The following is a 19,972-nucleotide window of genomic DNA, read 5'->3' on the forward strand; positions in this document are numbered from 1 at the left end:
CAATCTAAAATCCTCCAAGTTCATCCAATTTAATCAATTTAATACAAGTTTAAACATGTATTTAATATCACATCGTCATTTAAAAGTAAATGCGTGTAAGGAACAATCCAACGGGCATTAAATTAAATATAATCTTTGGCAAAAGTGGTACCCTATGCGGTTATTTTTGGCTGGTAGATTACTTCACTGCCCTCTAGTGGCGAAACTCTGTAAACTAATGAAGCACTGTAATAACCATTGTGTAATAACCTGTCACGTTTTACAGTCAATAATTCAGTGCAGGTACTATGTAAGACTTAGATATAAGTTATTGAACAGCAAAATACTTTTACATGGTGCTACTAGAGTCTTCAGTGCAGTTACAGTAAGCTAATAATAACTGTACATTATGTGTATGCTTGGGAAATGTAGTTCACAAAGTGTCTGCTTAGAACTCTAGCTGCCAAGTAAAGAACTACATTACCCATTGGACATTTGGACACTGAGCCCGACACACACAAGGTCAGTCACGTAAACACAACGTGTTCGTACTAATATCAGTTTTATGGATCTTTAAGGCAAAACTTTAGTTTATTTGTTGTGTCCTCCACTCCCAATGATGTGCGCCCCACAAATACACCTTTGGCTGTGAATCCCCTAATCAAGAGTAACATTGATTGATTGATTGATTGATTGAATACTTTATTTATCTGTTTAAAAAGCACAGAGTTTTAAAAAGCACAGAGAGTACAGTTCAATACAATACAAGGTCTGCAAGGATTAAAACCCAAGAGTATTGTTTCCATTGGGGTCCATGTGTATTCAATTCATCGAAACATTTAATGACATACAAATATTATTATTAAACATTATGGTAGCATTGGATGACAGCAGACGTGCACAATACTATAGGAGACCAATACAGATAACTTAAATGTATGACTTGGAAGCAGTGGTGGAAAAAGTAGTCACATTTTCTACTTAAGTAAAAGTATCAATACCGCAATACTGCAATATAGAAATACTCTGTTACAAGTAAAAGAAAAAAAAAAAGTACAAAAGTAATGTATTGGCATCAAAATGTACTTTAAAGTACCAAAAGTAAAAGTACTCATTATGCAGAATGTCCTATTTCACAAGAATTCAAAATGTATGCAAATCTTTTAAAAATAGTAGATTGATGCGACACGGTGAGCTTGATCTGCTATTTTTAAATAGCCAAAGTTTAAATAGGGCTGAAGTGGTTATAATGAATGTTTTGTAATAAGAATCCAAATCTACAAAGTTAACTAGTAACTGAAGTATTCAAATAATTGTATAGCTCCAATCGGCCGACCCGTGACCCGCGGGCCAACCCGCGGTGCAGGTGGTCGAGTCAGGATTTGAGATAAGGATAAGGATAAGGATAATTCCTTTAACAGTCCGTTCATGAAAGTCCTTGCGGTCTTGTTTCCAATGAGGGCCTGTGAGCAAAATAGGGGTTAAGAGCGGGTCATGAAAAAACCCGACCCGCACATCACTAAAAGGTATAGTTCACTCTTGTAATTCTTCACTCAGAGACTTCTTGCTGAAGTGAGGCATCTGTTGCTGTGCCTCAGGCACAGCAACAGATGGCATGCGTTAATGTAATGTACAGCAGCTTGGATTTCAAGCAGGATAATTGATACGGATGATGGTATAATAACCTACACTTTATTTAAAGAAAGGAACCATGAACTACGCCAGGTTTCTGACTGCTGTCAGCGCAGCAAGAAAGCCCTCCGCCATCAGAATGTTGAGTAAGTCAACTTGATATACTCTGTTTTTATGTTAATTCTGTTGTTGTCTTTGATTTAATACATATGCTAGTCTGTCTGTCTATCCACCTATCCGTCTATCTATCTATCTATCTATCTATCTATCTATCTGTCTGTCTGTCCGTCTGTCTCGTCTGTCTGTCTGTCTGTCCGTCTGTCTGTCTGTCTGTCTGTCTGTCTGTCTGTCTGTCTGTCTGTCTGTCTGTCTGTCTGTCCGTCTGTCTTAATTGATAGCAACATGGTATGCTGTCATGTAATGACTTGCGTATGAAGTACCTTTCAAAACAGTGCTACAAATAAATACATAAATAGATATTATACTGTAGTATGTTATCAATTACTGGTACTATATATGAGTGTGCATAGTAGAACCCTGGGGGTCTCCGGTCAACTAAGTATAGGGTTCAACTAAGTGAAATATCCCTTTAAATAATTAAAACCATGAACAAAATGCTTTATGGTTTTCCTTCTAAAAAAATGTATTCATACATATAGAATTTCAATTGTCAAGTAGCCATAGTCCATGGAAATCCTCGATTTGCAGTTTGGGAGGGGGGGGGGTCACTCATGATCCATGGAAGCCTGAGATGAGAAAGCTCAAACTCTGTATCTGGTGAATAACATGAATTGATGGGACATGAATGTACAGAGAATGGAGAGGAGAGTAGAGAGAGGGGCTCAGTGAATTGAACTCGCCTGGCATTCTAAGCCTGTATAGCTGACTCCATAACTAAGGCTTCTTGTCAGCAGCTTTCAGGATAGTCTTTAGGAGACTTGTCTGGACAGCCGGATAATAAGGAATTGCATTGTTTTTGACGTGTAGCTTCTGTAAATGGAAACAAGGACGGGGCCAAGTATTCATTTATTTCTCTCTCTCTCCCTATATACTGCTCTCCCATCCACCTCCATTTGAAGCTGAGTTGCAACAGCGGTCGCCACCGTCTCTGATCTCGTTGGCCGGAGGCGCTCCGAACCCCAACACTTTCCCGTTCCTGTCGGCCACCATCCAGACGAAGACCGGGCAGACGGTCACCTTTGACGAAACCCTGATGAAGAGGGCCCTACAGTACTCAGCATCCAATGGGTGAGGGGCAGTGTGATGGCAGGACACAAATAAACGGGGTCTTGGTTGGTGGACAGGTCCATAAATGGTCATTTCTATATGCTAAGTGTACAAATAGTTTCCCTGACAGGCTATCGAACAGGTGAAACATGTTTGGCTTCTCAAGCACTAAAATGTGAGGGGAAAACAGACCTAAATAACCTAACATGTGTCCTCACAGGAGGGACCCACAGTTGCAATTCAGCAAAGAATCAACCTTAAACTAAAATGAAGCACCATACATTTGTATATTTCATATCTGCCATGCCAGCAGGGAGAGATCCATTGTGTAGCAGGTTGAGCATGACGCTGACAGCACTATGATTTGAGGTTTCATTCATCTGTGGCTACCACCCCCAGTCTGTAGTAGGGCGGGGCAATTAACCCAAATATCATAACCGAAATTCAGAACCTTTAACCGACTTAATCCTGTTCATGTAGGTTAATCGAATAATCGAGTAGCCTATTTTGTTGTGATCTTTTCTAATCATTTGATCCATTACCGTGTCATTCACAAATGGAATGGTTAAAAATAACCTATTTCTATGGTCATGCAAATGCTATGATTGCGTTTTCTTTGTGCCCCATTGCACTTGACCCATTCTGATGGGGACAGCAGAGCGTGGCGTTTATCGGTTTATGTATGCTTATCAGACTTTTATGGACATCTTTGTATACTGTGCCCCTTTCTGTCACTCTGACATACAGTTATTCTCCTGGTGTTGTTTGACTAAACACTGACATGGAGATAAAGAGGTTATAAAGTGAGATATATTTCTACTGAATCAATAGGTTATCCCCTGGAGTTCACCATGCAACACACCACACTGTGAAGTTTGCAGAACTTTGCTGTTGGGGCTGTGACTTTCATTTAGTGCTAGACGAGCTTTGTGCTATTTTTGAACATTTTCGAAAATCTTTGAAAGTAAAACAATGTATGCCGCATCTTGGTATTTACGATATCCAATATCCCAGACGAAATCTAGTCTCATATCACGACATGGATATCGTCTCTGTCGGGTGGAAACCTCATATGTCAAAAACTGTTACCTTTCAGGATTCTAATTCAAAAGCATCAACAGTAGCAGATCTACAAGTTCAAAACACGTCGCTTCATGCCGCGTTTCGAGCTTGTGGATCTGCCACTTTTGATGCTTTTGTGTGACGCTGTAGTGTGATCAAGTAGGGTGTTAATTGACGAAAAAACACACAAAGTTAGAATATGAAGACAAGAGGTTTCTGCCTCTTGTCTCTGCAGTGACGATATAATGTCGCTAATTGCCCAGGCCTGCTCTCACAGCTGCTGCTTCAGGTACTCTACAACATGGCGCGCTGCAAAAAGAAGCCCGGTTTGGGGGCACGCTATTTGCTGGCTGGATAGTGTGACAACATATTATTACAATATCCCTGGTTCAATTTCTGCTGGACAGCTGTATTCTCCCTCTCTCTCTCTTGCTTTCCTGTCCGTCTTCTATCTACTGTATATTAAGCAAAACCTTATTATACAGTAATATTGCAATATTAGTATTCCAGTTATGGAATATGCTGACAGCAGTATTAGTATTAATTGAGGTCACATGGTTTGAAGTCACAGGGGTGTTTTGCAGGGGTGTTTATAAGCTCACAACACGTTGCGTTGCAAACGCGTTGTGAGCTTATAGATCGGCTATTTTTGGCGAACGTTCCCCCCAGATTAGGGATGCGGGGGGTTCAAGAGGTTAAACGAAAGTGGCATTTTAAGTTTTAAACATATTTTGATTATCGTGATAATATCATTAATCGCAATTATCTTTGCCACAATATTCGTGACGTGTAATTTTCATATCGTCCCATCCCTACTCCCTAGTATACCAGAACTGCTGACCTGGATGAAGGGCCTTCAGAAAAGCCTTCACACGCCTCCCACTGTGGACTACAGTCCAGAGAGGGGACAGATGGACATGTGTGTCACCACCGGGAGTCAGGAGGGACTCTGTAAGGTAATTCCACTGGTCATCATCCTTAGCATGAGAGTATGGCTTTCTGTCTAGGGCTGCCAACTTTTGATTATTTTCTCAGCGATCATTCGATTACTTTTGCAATTAATCGAATAATCGATATATTTTGTTACATATCAAGGAATTGTTTAAGTGTTGTTTTATCGTCACATCACAACGATACAAGGGGATTTTGAATCGTTGTATTTTGTTGTATTTTAGAAAATGTTTTGATATTCAATTTGATTATCAATCAATAATTTTCATTAAGTTATCGTTTTTTTTTTACTATAATGTATTAAATAGATTAGTTTAACTGTTGCAATCCTATTACAGTCTCTTTCTCTCTCATGGCTTTTAGTGTCTACAGTTAATCTCAACTTGAAATACTCAGCCAGGAGGGGGTGCAAAGTCCCAGAGGAAAGCTGCAATGTCTTGCCAAAGCAAAGGATCTTGGTTTCAGTTCAGTTCTGCTTCCGTAAAAAGTCTAGAAACTGTTGTGAAAGGGCTTCCTGTTTGCCCTGATGCTCTGGTCGGTGGTATCATCTGTGTGTGCCAGTGGTATCATCTGTTTGTGTCAGTGGTATAATTTCTCCCCACACAACCATGTGAAATCTTGTCACCGCTGAACCTGGTCTTCTGACAGGTTGTTCCTCAGGATGGCATTGAAACCTCATTCCCCCACCGATACATATACAATCACCGCTTCTTTTTACCTGCCATTGAGGAGCTTCACCAGGAGGATGTAGCGTGTGCGGAGGAACATCCTATTCCTCTCAGTTCAACACCGCTGCTGACAGGCGCCCTTGAGCAACCTGTAGAAGTAGCTGGTGCAGGGACAAATAACTACCTGACGCCGAAACGCGTTGTCCGTGCTGCATATGAATTAAAAGTACCAGAAGGACTTTGGAGTGCTGGCTATTGCTTTATTTACTGTGAATCTTTGTGAGCCGTGCACCCGCAAACTTCACCATATACAGACTGAGAGTGCTCGTTATTATTTTCTACAAATAACCCCCTCCCCGTCCAGCTTCCCTGCTGCAAACATGGCCAATTGTGTTTGTTGGAATGCCCGACCAAGCCGAATGCGCCGTGGACATAGAGGATGCTAGTGTCCAGGAACTAGCAGCGCTCAGGTGGTGCAGGAACTTTACCCCTGCACCGCCCGAGCGCTGGTCGCTGGTATCTTGTCATGGAGCTTCTCCACCTAAACAAAGATTGGCCAGTTTTCTCTAAGAATGGCCCACGAGTTTGTTCCTGCAGTGGTGAGTGATCATTCTGTAGTGTCCATGGAGAGGAGCTGCGTTCCAATGATCCTCTCTGCGGTTTTAATGGTCCTCTCCCAGTCCCTTTGTGTGGTGTTCCCATACCACAGTGTGATACCTCTCTGGTGAGGACGGTCTCTACGAGATCTCTGTCCTCTGTCCTGGACAAGAGGCCGACAACTGGCTTTCGTCAGTGACCTGACGACATAGAGCCACCACTGTGCCTTCTCGTCTGTGGCCAAGGTGTTTTCTGAACAACTCGGTTACCCTTTAACCCACAGAGGTTGCAGAGGGAGAGTTTGGTTCCTGAAATCCAGGATTTGCTCTTTGGTCTTGTGTCAGTGGTGAGGATACTCAGGACTGTTTCCTTCCCCATAGGCAAGTGACTCATCCATCAGCTTCTTTTAGTACTAGCGCGATTCACTGTTTCCCTTGATAAGCCCTAGAATAGTCATCTGCAGTGCAGAAGCTACTGTATTGTTATCATCCTTAATTCTCAGTTGCCATCCCATGACTGATTTCAGTCGTTTGGATTCCATAGATGTATTTCGCTTGTAACTTTAACACTGCTGCTCTGCACCATGTGGCTGCTAAAGTCAAGCCCTAATGCTAGATATTTTATTTTAAGATTATAAAGAGTATTTTATTTTATAACAGCATATTTTATAACAGCAATGGTCGAAGCCTCAATCTGTGGTTTCTTCAACTGGTTGGCTGTATATAGAACAGCGGGAACATGGGTTTAGAATGATAATACCAAAACATTATAATTAAACAGAGTGCTAGTGTTGCGGGGGCTCCTTTCACACTATTTCACAAATGACAGAGTGGGGCTTGGCCTAACAAACAGCCTTTTTTTTTTTAGCTTTATTCAATTCTTGTGGTGAATTATATTTAGTGTTAATAGGGGTTTTATTCAAAGAGCGTAATTAATGTCCAGGGTTCTCTGTGTTGTCGTTCTTGCAGGTATTTGAGATGCTGGTGAACCCAGGAGACAACGTCCTGCTAGACGCTCCCACGTACTCAGGAACACTTGCAGCGGTAACACAATACAATTTGTCATCCTCAATGCATAAACACACACACACACACACACACACACACACACACACACACACACACACACTCCCTTATGTCATTGGTGTTCAACTTCGAGGACCATCAGGCGTTTGAAATGGACCCTTACGGGTCTGTAGCTCTGAAAGTGGACAAATTAAATCCATTTGTCCACTAAATAAATAAACACTGTTGTGTAGATTTGCTTCCCAAATACAAAAATGTGTATCAAATAGAGGTCCATAGCCTATGAAACTGGGGGTCCTTGTATTGAAAAAGGTTGAGAATCAGTTACTTATGTGTCCATGACGATTTTCTGTCTTCCTTTCTTGCTTTTTAACCCTCTCTCTCTCTCTCTCTCTCTCTCTCTCTCTCTCTCTCTCTCTCTCTCTCTCTCTCTCTCTCTCTCTCTCTCTCCCTCTCTCTCTCTCTCTCTGCTGTACCTCACTATAGCTTCAGCCGCTGGGGTGCAACCTAATTAACGTCCCCAGCGACCAGCACGGCATGATCCCTTCCGGCCTGAAGGAAGTGCTGTCTCGGTGGGACCCCTCTGAGGTCCACAAGGCTGGAAGCTCCGCTCCCAGGGTGCTCTACACCATCCCCAACGGGGGAAACCCCACCGGCGCGTCCATGACTACGGAGAGGAAGAGGGAGGTGTACGAGGTAGGAGAGGTTTAGGGCTGTCACGAGTATGACATTTTACTTGACGATTAGTTGTCGCTCAAATGACTGCCATTAACGATTTAATTGTGTTTCTGTCGTTGGAAACACTGTGAATAAAAAGTACATTTCTGTTTGGCTTTTAAGCTTCGTAAACAAAAGTGGCAGAGGGCAGATTATGACAAATAACATGCATATTTATTAACTTTGTACTTTCAATAAAACATGGAAATAGCCGATAAACAAGCTCAAAACGCGCCGGGTCGCATCGCGTTTTGAGCTTGTAGGCTATTTCCATTATTTTGGAAAATGATATGAAATGTTTTTTACGTTTACCACACAAATAGTTACGATTATCTCAAATAATTGCATTTAGGTGATTATGTAATGATTGTGACAGGCCTAGAGATGTTCTCAGGTTGCTGCTTTCTAGATGAGCTGTAACGCCATAAACTGTTTCCCACCTATAGGTTTTAAATATTACCCTAACCACATGAATAAATAAATACATTTAGATTTACTATGTTTGGCTGCAGATTTTTTGTGTGTGGAGGGAACAAAGGAGGGGGGCCTAGTATTTGAGCTTCAAACTCCAATTTGACCATGTTAGACTAGTTGAAAACACGTCCCTGGTTCAGGTGACTGATATTGTCCTTCTAATGCGTGAGGGGGCCATGTTTTTTCAATTGCCTTTATTCAATTTCAGCCCCCGGTCCCCTCATGCATTAGAGGACCAGGAACGTGTGTTTTCAGTGAGTCTAACATGGTTAAAATGGAGATTGAAGTTCAATGGGCTTATATAGGAGAGGAGCTTGTCTGATCTAATGAATATCAAATATCTAAATGTGTGAAAACTTCTGCAAAGACAGTGATTTTGTGACTTAGCAGGTAATTGAAATCTGTGAAGGTCAGTTTTCAGACAGACACTCACACACACACACACACACACACACACACACACACACACACACACACACACACACACACACACACACACACACACACACACACACACACACACACACACACACACACACACACACACACACACACACACACACACACACACACTCTTGCAAACACAAACACATTATTTCATCAGGTTTGCAAGAACACATGCCTCTCTCCCCTCCCTCCCTCCCTCCCTCTCTCTCTCTCTCTCTCTCTCTCTCTCTCTCTCTCTCTCTCTCTCTCTCTCTCAGAGGTGTGTGGTAGTGCTCATTAGACCTCTGTGGTTAACCTCCTCCCTGTCTTTCTCTAACAGCTGGCCAGACAGTATGACATGCTCATCATTGAGGATGACCCATACTATTTCCTACAGTTTGAAAAGGTATGGCACAAAAGGGTGCAACAGTTAATTGAACTAATCAAGGGATAATTAATTGATTATTCCATTAATCAAGAAAGTAATCGAAAGAAAATGGCTAAGATGATATTACAATATTAATCAATACTGTTGCAGCCCTAATGGCACATCAGTCACTCACCTCCCCTTGTCTTCACATGGATGTAACTAATGTTTTTCACTCCAGTTGGGGATCTCAGTTTCTTTCCTGCGACTTAAAAATGTAAAAGGCTGTGATGACTTGATATGACTTGGTTTCATTTCATTCATTTTTGTATGCTACAGTATCAAAAGGACGACGACGTACAGCTATGAAAGCAAGAATAAGAAATACACATAAAGTATACTGAACACATGAGTTGAGTTCAAGTGTTATGCACATTAAACCCTATTTTGGGTAAATGTTCGATATTTCTTTATTTTTTCTATTTTTCTCCAACATTATTATAATTTTTTCCATTTTATTGGATTTTGACAGAAGCATTTATTGCATACATATCAACAACATATAACCTTGTATTGCCTCATATATAGCCCAATGAAGAAAAAAGTTACATGACAAGTACAAATTCAGATCTACAAGCTCACACTGGTGTTGCGATGGATGCATTGTGAGCCTGTAGATCGTCTATTTCTGCTAATTGTACAGCGATTTATATGGAGCTTAATGGTTAAAGCTGCACTATGTAACTGTCCTCTTCTTCCTCGCAAGTGCTGACATTTTTTTAATTGAGCCTGCTTGCTTGCTCAGGTGATACATTAAATCTTGACCATCAGGTCAAAATTTGTGTCAGATCCTGTGTCTAGGTGAGACATGCCTTTGACACGATCTAAATGTTTCAATAGAAGAGCAGGGAGACAAAATACAACCACCCCAATTGTTATATTGTATTAACATACTCTACCATACAGATTGGACAAAATTATATCTTATTCATTAAAAATAGTTACATAGTGCCGCTTGAATGTCAAGCGTGGCTGCATTTAGCATGTTAATCTTGGTTCATAAACCTACAATGTGTGTTCTGTTGACAGCCCTGGGCCCCCACGTTCCTGTCCATGGATGTTGATGGGAGGATCCTAAGAACAGACTCATTCTCAAAGATCCTGTCCTCAGGGTGAGTAAGGGGTTAAATCTCTCTCTCTCTCTCTCTCTCTCTCTCTCTCTCTCTCTCTCTCTCTCTCTCTCTCTCTCTCTCTCTCACTCTCTACACCAGTGGTTCCCAAAGTGGGGTCTGGGGACCCCCAGGGGTCCTTGGAGTTTGGGGGTTCCAGGGGGTCCCCAGCAAAATGTGTTAATACAGCACCGCACTCATTTTAACCACTTTATCCAAAACTTTAACTTTAACTTTACTTAAGACCATTTTTTTCATATTAAAATTTTGGACAAAATAGCCAATTTTACATTGAGCTGCCCTAGTGCCCACCTATCCTGTTACCGTCTGTTTCCATGAGTGTATGTGAATTTTGTCATTGTTTTGTTTGTCTTCAAGTGCATCTGCTGCACATTAACATTTCACAGCATTACAAGGGTTCCCTGAACAAGTCAGGGCCTGACTTGCTTTTACAGTTCACACAACTATTTAATTAGTTTCTGCTTCTACCTGCAGTGCAGTCCCTGGGCCGTGTGTGTGCGTGTGTGCGTGTGTGTGTGTGTGTGTGTGTGTGTGTGTGTGTGTGTGTGTGTGTGTGTGTGTATGTGTGTGTGTGTGTGTGTGTGTGTGTGTGTGTGTGTGTGTGTGTGTGTGTGTGTGTATGTGTGTGCGTGTGTCCATGGAAAACAGGGCTCAGCAGTAAGCAAAACAGGAAATGGGGAAAGAAACAAACATGCTGGCATAATATTAGTAAGGACTCTGTTGTTAGACGCGTTCAATAACAGAGTCGCATTAGAACGTGTGCTTTGCCATTGTCAGGAAAGCAAATCTGTTATTTATTTATTTAGTTACTTGTTATTATTTATATATAATAAGTATATATTTGGCTGTCATTTGTAAAGTGATAAGAAGGCATACATTGCTAATGCTACATTAAATGGCCAGGGACAAGATTAGCTAGCAATCCGGTTACATGTACTGTGCCAGTCGATATAGTAGTCCATGTACTATTAGTCCAGTAGATAATTTATATAATACCCCATGAATGTGTGTTTGTGTTGCGTTGTGTATTTGCATTGGTGTGCACGCGCGAGAGAGCATCAGCATGCTTACGTAAACCAGAATATGTGCATGTGTGTGTGTGTATGCCTGTGCATGTGCACACCTTTGTTTTGCTCAAATGCAAATGAGCGGTGTGTGTTTGCACCTGTGTGGTTGAATGTACAACAACATGGTGTATCTTGTGATTTCAGGTTGAGGATAGGCTTTGTGACTGGTCCCAAGCCTCTGGTCGACAGGGTGGTGCTTCATATTCAGGCTTCCACCATGCACACCAGCACCTTCACACAGGTGACTACACCCTTCGTTTCGATGCCCATGCTTAATTAAAACAGCGAGATGCCTAGCATTTTAGGATCCATGTTGAATCTCCCTGATGCTGGCCTAGCAGTCCGGGTCACCTATAGGCTCCAATGTAGCCTGACAGCGCGTCGCATGTTCGAGTCCCGATCCCGACGGCCTTTGCTCTGTGTCACACCCCATTTCTCTCTCCCCGATTCCTGTCTATCTGCTGTACATCTACTGTACTATCAAATAAAGGCATAACAAGCCCCCCCCCCCCCCCCACACACAAAAAAAAGCTATAGTCAAAATATAGCAGATTTATTAACACGCAACAAAGTGTCATGTTGTACCTTGCTAGGTGTGCTCTGTTATTGAAGGGTTTATTTAGTTAGTATATCTCCAAGAACTCCAGTCTCTTACACAGCTGCTTCTTTCTCTCTCTGTCTGTCTGTCTGTCTCTCTATCTCTCTCTCAGCTCATGGTATCCCAGCTGCTGCATAGCTGGGGACAGGAGGGCTTCCTGAACCACATAGATGGGTACATGGCTCCCCGTTTTCCTTCACACTTTTACGACACAATGCCGAAGGCTTCGCCCAAAAATACACCATTCACAGCTTAGCTGACGCTGCTGCTATGCCAGTCACAGCTCAGCTAACGCTAGACCAATCACAGCTCACTTCATGTTGGAGATAATGCATGCACATCCAGTCTCTCATCCATGTGCTAGACAAACAATGATCAACCGTAAAAAGAAAATCCACACACGAGTATCTCAGCTCCACTTGATTGTTTATTGCGTTTCTCATTGTTTATTTTATTCCTTATGAAGATCGAGTAAGATCGTAAAGATGCCGTTGTTAAACTACAAGACTCTTTTTAGTCTTATTCTGTTCTCCAAGATTGCCAACCTACATCATTTAATGCTAAAAACAGCTATCAAGATTTATCAATGGTTTGTATTGTTCAAAGTTTCCTCTGCTGAAGTGGGCACAGCTGTCAGCTGATTCAGTGTATTTTTGGACCAGTATCAGCAGTGTGTGAAACACTTTGCATTCCTCTTGCAGCGTAATCGAGTTTTACAGGAAACAACGGGATGCCATGATCTCCTCCGCAGACAAGTGGCTCACAGGTATGGTGCACTCATATATAACTGAATGATACTACACGTATACTGTATAATATATACTGTATATATAGTATACTGTTGTACTCAATAAACTGAATGTGTTTTCGGCAAAAGCACTGTTGTCAGACTGTTGTGAAGGCTAAGACCTTCTGGAGAAGCTGTCATTAATCATTGCAGTGCCTCTCAAAGGTCACTGCAGGGCAGTTCTGTTGATGAAGCGCTGCACCCCGTCTCTAGTTTTCTTTCTTTTCTCCTTTGTGGTTGTGTGTGTGCGTGTTTGCGTGTGTGTGCGCATGTGCATATGCACCCGCGTGTATGTGCGTGTGTGCGTGCGTGCGTGTGTGTGTGTGTGTGTGTGTGTGTAGGTCTGGCTGAGTGGCATGCTCCATCTGCAGGCATGTTCCTTTGGATTAAACTGAAGGGCATCCCAGATACACAACAGCTCATTATGGAGAAGGCACTGGAGAAAGAGGTCTGTAAAAAGGGCATCCACCCCCCCCCCCCCCCCCCCACCCCCCCACACACACACACACACACACACACACACACACACACACACACACACACACACACACACACACACACACACACACACAAAGATGTATATCTACCAAGGGAATTAAATAATGTATGTAGATTAGAAGTTCACAGAGGTTAAGTGCTGATGTAAGAAGGGTATCTAAAAATAACACACACAGAGTTCTATTTTACTTCCCTTATCATTCTCCATTCATCACGCTTGGCAATGACAGTGATGATTAGTATGCAATTTGGCAATGACATTGATGATTAGTGTGCAATTAACAATTAGTCCACAGTGGGTCCATGTTCAATACCTGTATCTCTCTCTGTCTGTCTGTCTCTCTCTGCCGCTCTCTCTTTCTCCCTGTTTGTCCGTCTGACTCTCTCCGTCCTTCTCTTTCTATCAGCCTGTTTTAATGCATATTTTTGATTTGCACATAAAAACAACCTGAGTAGCAAGTAACTCAGACATTTTTAAATGTCGCACAAGGTTTTACGCTCGCTTGAGGTGGTTGAGGTGCCTTTATTGAAAAACAGGTAATGCACTAAATGGGACGTGGAAACACCTATGCCAAATAAGCTCTTGCATTGCAAGCATTTAACTAACATGGCTCTATCAATTTTTCACCGTTATACTGTAAGTTGAAGCCACATCCAGTTTCATACCTTCCCACATCTTTCCAATCCAAACGCACATAGGCCTACATTTTAATGCACCAAAGAAAGAACAAATTCAGATTATAAAATAAATGATGATTGCCTACTATGTTCATCAGCGTGGACACATGATTTTGTTCTTTCTTTCCCACACTTAGCCTGAATCATCATAATACTCACATTTCATGAATGAGGTTGAATATGTGTGCGCATTGCTGTTTCATTAATTAACATTCCCCACTTATTCTGTAGTAATGGTCTCATCTGTAGTGTTTTAATCACTTGATCCAACTTTGAAACTCAGATGACAGTTTGTTCCCAATCAAATCCATAATTCTTTGGGATTTCCTCTGTCAAGGTGGCCGTGGGCAACCTTGGGGAAGCGCAGTGACGGTGCACCCGGCTTCTCCGCATGCATTATTCTAAGTAATACGGATGTTCAGGTCGACAAAAGTCAACAGAACTTGTACTCTGTACCAGTAACGACCAAATTCAAGAATGTGTGTGACTTAATGTCGTTCGTGAATAGTCAAAAGGGTAAGTGATATTTTTGGGTTAAAACAAAAAGGTTTTATTTTAAGGGTTAAAGCACTATATTCTGTTAGTAATCATTGCTATACAGTGTTTGTTCAGTAACAGGGGTCTCCCAGCTCTTTAATAAACAGAAAATTCATGTTCAGGTGGGATGCCAAATATTAGCCAATCAGGCAGAACAAGAGAGTACCCATTTATCAGCTTCAATTTTATAGTGTTCCAGTTCCAATTTAGTCTGCTCATTTATTTGTGTCATCACTAACAAATGCACATGTTTATCCTGTATCCTGAGTGAGTTCTCTCTCCTGATTGGATAAAATGAGTATCCCGGCCTGAAAATGCATTTTCTGTTTACTAAAGAGCTGGAAAGACAGGGAGACTCCTGTTACTGAACAAACACTCTAAAAGCTATGAGTACTATCACAATATAGAGCTATTTAACACTTAACAAAGAAAAATCACTTACCCTACCTTTAATGTTATATTATAATTTTTGGTGTTTTGCCTATTATTTGGGGGACCGCTTGTTATTGGCTCGCGGCCCACCAGTGGGCCCGGGTCCACAGGTTGAGCACCACTGCATTAGCAGGTGTTTTGTACCCAGGGCGAGGCTCCCTCGCTGCCTGTGCCTGAATAGGATGTGGGGTGACACATGGAAAGCAGCCATTGTGCACACAAGCACATAGATTTAGTAGCCCAGTGTTCAATGTTGCCAGATTTTGCTAGAGAAATAAGCAACCAGGTCTATGAAAACAAGCCGAAAAGAAGCGACTATAGGCCACATGAGCACTTTAAACCTATATACTGTACATGGGCTATTTGAAAATAGCTCACAACGCGTTGCGATGCGCCGCACTTGTAGATCTGCTATTTTCACTTTTGTTTTGTTGAACAAAAGTGACAAATGTGGAATATTTTTGAAACATTTTAACAAATTTGGTACGGGGGTCCCTGGCACTAAATATTTTCAGATGGGGGTGTCCATGGACAAATATAAATTAATTTGGGGGTCCTCGACATGAAAATGGTAGAGAACCACTGGCTTAAACAGCATTAGGAAGCAAGCCCAAAATAAGCAACTACACTTTAGAAACAAGCCCAAAAAAACACAACCCGCAACTACCAATATTTACAAGCAACTTTACAGAAAAACAAGCCCAAAGTCGCTTATAATAAGTGGACATGGCAACCCTGACAGTGTTTTCCCACCCACAGACAGACACACACACGCGCGCACACACGCACACAAGCACACACACTCATACACACCAAATCCTGCTTGCTGATTGGCCTGATCCCATGTGAAAGGAACAGTAGGCTTTTTACGGGGTGGCTCTGTAGGAGACGAGCCATCTAGGAGAGGGTCTGTCTGTCTGTCTGTGTGTCTGTGTGTCTGTGTGTTTGTGTGACCGGGGCTAATCTCACCAACCGCTGGCTGGTCGGCGCTCAATTTCTTTTGCCTACTGCCAGTAGACCAAGGAAGCACAGTATACGTTCACGCATTTCTTTCCACCCACTAGTTTAATTTAATTTAGTTTGAAATACCTACATTGTATAATGGAAGTGAATGGCAATTCTTGTTTAATTTATTTTCATTAAGTGAATACATTCTGGCGTAGGGCTGGAAGCACACAAGAGCCCCTCTGTCTGCATATCTTACGTCTTATACATGTCAAGGCTGTAATGATTACCCTAAAAGGCTTCACTGAGTTGCTGGACTTTGGGCAGTAGTTCATAGGGGTTTTCTTGTTATACTAGCAGCTCTAGAAACAAAGGAACCTTACTGTGCCATCTTCCACGAGGGTTCCTACTTATTTCGTCACTTCCCTTTCACCAGTTTCAGCGCCCAAAATAGCATGAAGACTCGCTATCAATTACTTCCTCCCAATGTCCCCCACCTGTATGAATGAATGAACCATTGTAAAGCGCTTTGAGCACTTGGAAAAGCGCTATAAAAATGCAATTCATTATTATTACTTCCCATTGGCATACTGTATATACCGTACATACATATGAATCCATTAAAACCGGAAAAGCATCAGTGTCATTTTAGATTTTAGCGTTGGATATTAAAAAATAGCAGATAAACAAGCTCACGGCCCGACACTTCGTGCCACGTGCGAGCTTGTACATCTGCTATTTTTAAACATTTTAGAAAAATCTTAGAAAAACCATTTTGAATTACATTGAGTAGTTCTAAAGTTTTGAAAAAGTTTGATAACTACCGATTTAGAAGGCATTTGTAGAATCGGCCTCAGGTCTTAATCGGTGAAGAGATTAAGACAGAAGGTAATATGCTACCAACCTCTTTTTGGAAAACTTGTTTCCAATCCCCCCCTCTATGTGCTCTTTGTGTGTATGAGTAATGTAATGTACGTGTGTTTGTGTCATATTATGTCTAAAAGGTGCTGCTAGTTCCGGGAGGTGTATTCATGATCAACAGTTCTGATCCCTGTCCCTACGTCAGAGCGGCCTTTTCTTTATCCACGCCAGAGCAGATCGATGAGGTAAACGCACACAAGCAGCAACACACAAGACACTTGTATTGTATATTCACACTCCGTTAAATGCAGACACACACACACACACACACACATGCAAACACACAAGCTACAGCAAACTCCACGGCTGAGTGACTTCCATGTCCATGACTGTTTCTCTTGTTTCTCACAACAGGCTTTCAAAAGGCTCTCTTCGCTCATCAAAGAGGCTTTGTGAGGAGCCGGAGACAAGAGGGGAGTCTTTTTTTTCAACAACACACTACATATATTTTAATTACTATTTTTAAATTACATACAAATGAATGTGTATGTTGAATTTGAGAAAGAATGTTCCCAGTTTTGGCAGAGGACTGTTAAAGGTCAACTTTAAACATACAACATACTTTTTGAAATATTTAACTTAAATTTTATAATGGAAGTTACTGGGGGTAACTTCATCAACTTGACCTTGGAGATATACGTCGTAGATATGTCATAGATGACTGGCGTCATACGTGACTGATGTCACAAGGCTGGTCACATGAAGTCTGAGATCCACATTGGACCCACTCCGATAATTTCCAGTTTTGTTCAAATAAGTGTTATAGCTCTATATTCCCATACTTAGCAACCATTACTGTGTGTGTTTGTTCATAACAGGTGTCTCCCCGTCTCTCCAGCGCTTTAGTAAACAGGAAAAAATAATTCAGGTCAGGTTGCCAATTTCATCCAATCAGGATTGAGAACTCATATAGGATACAGTATTGAGAACTCATATATGATACAGGATTGAGAACTCATATAGGATACAGGATTGAGAACTCATATATGATACAGAATTGAGAACTCATATATGATACAGGATTGAGAACTCATATAGGATACAGGATTGAGAACTCATATATGATACAGGATTGAGAACTCATATAGGATACAGGATTGAGAACTCATATATGATACAGGATTGAGAACTCATATAGGATACAGGATTGAGAACTCATATATGATACAGGATTGAGAACTCATATAGGATACAGGATTGAGAACTCATATAGGATACAGGATTGAGAACTCATATATGATACAGGATTGAGAACTCATATAGGATACAGGATTGAGAACTCATATAGGATACAGGATTGAGAACTCCTATAGGATACAGGATAAACAAGCGATGAAACAAATCAACGAGCAGACAAAATGTAAACTGGAACACAAGCTGATAAATGATCTGTGTGGGGTTCTCACTTCTGATTGGAGAGATGACATGGGAGACAGGGAGACAGACGCCTGTCATTGAACAAACATTTTTATAGCAGTGATTGCTATAGGAATATGTAACTTTACCTTTTTTAACCCCCCAAAAATATCACTTACAGAAGAAAAACAAAAGTTTTAACTTGTTGAAAAGAAAAGTTTGTTTACTTACATCTGAATTGTCACCACCAGTACTGTACAGTGAATGTCTTGGTACTGTAATTGTTACAGTATGAAGGATGCAAAAGAAAATGAAAAACGTTGCATTGTATACATCATCATCATGTACATGATGTTTTATTTTCTGTTTATTTTTTTAAGTCAATCTGTTTCTTTGAAAGTTACTTGAACAAGTTTACTCTTGGTCAGTCATTGTGCATTATAGGCATTAGGCTACGGACTACCATTTGTTATGATTCTTTATTGGGACTGGGACCCCAATCTGCACTATAATCCTCAGTGTTAAATTAACTCTGAGTGTATACAAATGGTGGTTTCAAATAGAGTTACAGATCCATACAGGTCCGTTGGGACCGACCCTTGGTGGTTCCCAGACCCCACGTTGAGAACCAGTGGAGTAAGAGACAACGAAAATGCTACTGTACGTTTCCCCCCAAACATGTTATGTGAATTGCCTAACTAATCTGCCTCATGGGAAAACATCTTCCCAGGGTATCATCTTCTATATCTATCTTCTGTGTGTTTAGTGGTGTTATTTGGCTTTCTACTGAAGCTTTGAACACGAGACCTTTGGGAGATTTGTTTAGGGCTGAGACATTTAATAAAACGTATCATTGTAATTGGTTATTTGGATTACGGATTTTAATAAAATAACCAGTTTAGGTTTTTTGGCTGGAGGTTACAGGAGTGCATAGGGTGTAATATGAAATGTTGCCTTATATAAGTTTTCAGTTTTGCATGTAAGGGGGAGGTGGACGGTCCATTAAACGATTTATGTAAGATTTATTTTGTGTCACCTATAATAAATTATTATTTTTAGGCTTGAGTACTTGTGATATCTAAAGATAATGTTCAACTGAATATAGGCAATACACAGACATAAAAGACTGCACAAATAGACCATGATTTCTAATAGGGCTGCAACAGTAACAATCGATTTAGTCGATTATTTAAAAGATCATCAATTAGAAGGTTTTTTGCATCGATTCGTTAATATGTTCAAGCTAATTACTTTTAAAAAGGCTTCTCGATTATTCAGTTACTCATATAAGTAAGAATAAAGTAATTGACATTTGCAGCCCTAATTTTGACTAAAAGCATTGACTTGTGTGTACATAATATCGCGTTGGCAACTTTAATGTGGCAAGAGTCAAGGCTGGTATGTACAGTATGTGTCTCAGTGGGAGTGTTTGTGTGCAGCTGAAACAATCAACCATGAAGGATAACAGCCTGGGGATAATGTGTTATGTACTGTAGTTAAAACTGATTATGACTGCAGGGTTTTGATCACCATAAACTCAGAGGACAGATGCAGGGGAGTGCCTTCAAATTCAGACCAGTGGATCTCCAGTGGAAGTTGTGTCTTGGGGACCCCCAGGGGTCCTTGAGGGGGTTCCCAACTAAATTAGTTAAATATAGCATAAAATCTGTTTAACCACTTTAACCCTATGTACATACTGTATGAGATTGGGAAATAGCCGATCTACAAGCTCACAATGTGTCGCAATGCCATTTAAAAAAACAATTTACAACACATCTTGTATGGGGGTCCCTGGCACAAACTATTTTCAGATGGGGGGTCTGTAGGGCCAAATGAAT

At 41.2% G+C, this 19,972-nt stretch overlaps 1 protein-coding gene across 1 annotated transcript; it reads left to right on the plus strand.

The window, feature by feature from the left end:
- The first annotated feature begins 475 nt into the window (after positions 1-475).
- Positions 476-19,125, plus strand: aadat (aminoadipate aminotransferase). Its single transcript, XM_080451481.1, has 14 exons — positions 476-501; positions 1,686-1,757; positions 2,691-2,859; positions 4,724-4,856; positions 7,085-7,159; positions 7,628-7,837; positions 9,099-9,164; positions 10,215-10,297; positions 11,527-11,623; positions 12,093-12,154; positions 12,682-12,746; positions 13,109-13,215; positions 16,862-16,963; positions 17,133-19,125. Exons 2-14 carry the CDS (start codon positions 1,691-1,693, stop codon positions 17,172-17,174), a joined length of 1,278 nt encoding a protein of 425 aa, XP_080307607.1. The 5' UTR covers positions 476-501; positions 1,686-1,690; the 3' UTR covers positions 17,175-19,125.
- Positions 19,126-19,972: the final 847 nt, after the last annotated feature.

The sequence above is a fragment of the Gymnoscopelus braueri genome (genome assembly GCF_963280865.1).
Source record: "Gymnoscopelus braueri genome assembly, chromosome: 15".
Taxonomy (NCBI): domain Eukaryota; kingdom Metazoa; phylum Chordata; class Actinopteri; order Myctophiformes; family Myctophidae; genus Gymnoscopelus; species Gymnoscopelus braueri.